Raw genomic sequence first — 2,369 nt, forward strand, 5'->3', positions numbered from 1 at the left:
TGATTCAAGCTCAGCTTTATGTCTACTTTTCATATAAGCTTGCATTACTGTTCCCGTCCTCATGTCACACCTCAGAACTGTGTGCACACACAGGAACCATCCCTTTCTGTGGCAGGGTGGGGTTGTTACACACAGCAGCTCTTGTGCATAAAACAATGCTGTGTTCACTCTAGTGTGGCAGGCCAATGGAAGAGAGCTTCTGTCCGGACTGCCATGCTCCCATTGGAGGCCGGAACCACATGCCGCGTGAGGGTTTCACAACCATCAGGTACACAAGCTGCTTCTTCCTGCTCATAACCAGCCCTGGGCTTCGGGACCGCTTCTGCCGCTTCTGCCCTTTTCTGCTAAACTGTCACTAGCTTGTGCCCAGACACTATTGCCCTTCTGGATCTATGCCATGCGTGGCATTAGTGCCAAAGTCCCTGACATTGGGAAATAGTAAGGTGCTGTCACTGGTCCTAAACGCAGCATGGCTGGCATATTAGCACTGATATCTTCTGCGGGTGGACAGTCAGGTCCAACAGCCAACCTGTGCCCATCTGGCATATGCCGCCTGACTTGAACTCGTAAACCACCGGCCTCAGCTCTCTTTGATCTTCCCAACTGCAGCAGGCCGGGGCTTTGGTTTGGTTTGGTTTTTGTTTTATGCATAGGATCTCCTACTATATCCATGGCTGTCCTGGTACTTGCTATGTAGTCCAGGCCTGCCTCGGCCTCCTAAGTGCTAGGACTACAGGGGGACGCCACCACACTTGGCTTGTTTTTGTTTTTCAAAATGTAAGGAAAACAAATGACACACAATCAAGCTTGCCTAACATTGCCATGCCTTGGTTCTAAGACACCCACGACAGTGTAAAATCCTAGTAAAAGCTGCCTGTTATATAAAATGATACAGGAATTAGACAGAAGGCCACTCCTGTCCCCATGTGCTCACTAGACTGCCTACAAGGCCTGTCACAGATGAGTGCTATAAGAACATCCAGTTAGATAGGTCTGGCCCCACAGTTCTGACACAATGTAGCGCATTACTCCCTTACAATTGATTGGTGGACCTGTCTACAGCACAGTATGTTCTGGTATTTCTGGTATAGTCAAAGCTGCTTATGTCTAAGCTGAACGTGACATGAGGTATTTTTACAACTGAATGTACACACTGTATCTCCCACCTACTACATATGATGCAAAATGTTCCACCAGACCTTGGATCCCAATTATTGGGAAAATGAGAAGAATGTGGAAAATACAGGCATGAGTGCAAAATGTTCCAAACTCTAGCTGCCCAGGAATGGATGCACACCTCTTCCCTAGGGTCTTCCTTGGGGGTCAGCAGCAGCCATTTCATGTAACCACTTCAAACTGACTCTGGGGTTGTTGGCCAGCTAGAAGGTCTGAAAAGATATAGGCAGGCATCCCAGACCAAGAAGAAGGAGTAGAAGGAAGGAGGGGGAGGAGGAGGAGGAAGAGGAAGAGGAGGAAGAAGGGGAGATGATGATGTCGACGACGACTTGTAATGTTGTTTCCTCGGAGCACAGAACCATACCTCCCAGTCCTGAGGGTCTGAGACATCACCCTCAAGCTTGGAAGATTAGCATCTTTCAATCTTCACCTTGTCTCTTCTCTTCCTTTCCAGAAACAATGAGGATAGGACACAGACTGGCCACGTGCTGGGGAACCCATGGTCCAGTGGTGTAGCAGAAACATCTGACCGAGGGCAGTCCCCAGTGGTCTTTATTCTCACCCGGCTACTCACTCATTTGGCTATGCTTGTGGGAGTCACCCAGCATCCCCAGGTATTTGTAGTAAGCTGCTACCCAAGGATCTCTCGCTGCTAGAGAAGAGCTTGCTATTGTTTCCTGTCAGCCCTTATATCTTAAGCCTGCTTGCCAGTGTCTGTGGGCTAGGAGTGTACTGTTTGTGCCTAGTCTGCCAAGTAGAGAAGCCCAACCCTTTCTAACATGGCATGGAATGGCATATGAAGTACTTTTCAGATTATGTAAAATCCATTTTCCTTTTTATTAATGTTTTCCCTGGTGCTCTAGAGAGAAGAGTTCTACCATGGAAGGATACAGAGCGTGTTTTCCTTCTTAACTGATACCAACTAGGGTTTTGCATTACGAGACTCAGTGTCACCTGTATACAAGGGATAAGGATGCGATGATAACGTCTATTTTTAGAGGGCAGCATGGAGAAGCCAAGGCTATCCATGCTGCATTTCTACCATATGAATACTAGCTAAAAGGACAAAGTTCAAGGTTGATGCCCCAGATAATCCCACAGCCAGCTTCTGCCTGTTCCTTCTACCACCTCTGTTGCTACATCATGCTTAGAAGTCATCCTCTGACTTGATGCTGGTGTTGCTCTTCCTGGCC

The 2,369-nt window shown here is 47.8% G+C and overlaps 1 protein-coding gene across 1 annotated transcript in view; it reads left to right on the forward strand.

Annotated features, from left to right (window-relative positions):
- The window catches only part of Rnf213 (ring finger protein 213), a 110,078-nt gene that overhangs the window by 89,737 nt on the left and 17,972 nt on the right, over positions 1 to 2,369 (forward strand). Inside the window, 2 exon segments of the mRNA XM_031354095.1 lie at positions 174 to 268; positions 1,631 to 1,790. Coding sequence (XP_031209955.1) covers positions 174 to 268; positions 1,631 to 1,790 — 255 coding nt within the window.

This window comes from Mastomys coucha, unplaced genomic scaffold (genome assembly GCF_008632895.1).
Source record: "Mastomys coucha isolate ucsf_1 unplaced genomic scaffold, UCSF_Mcou_1 pScaffold5, whole genome shotgun sequence".
Lineage (NCBI taxonomy): Eukaryota > Metazoa > Chordata > Mammalia > Rodentia > Muridae > Mastomys > Mastomys coucha.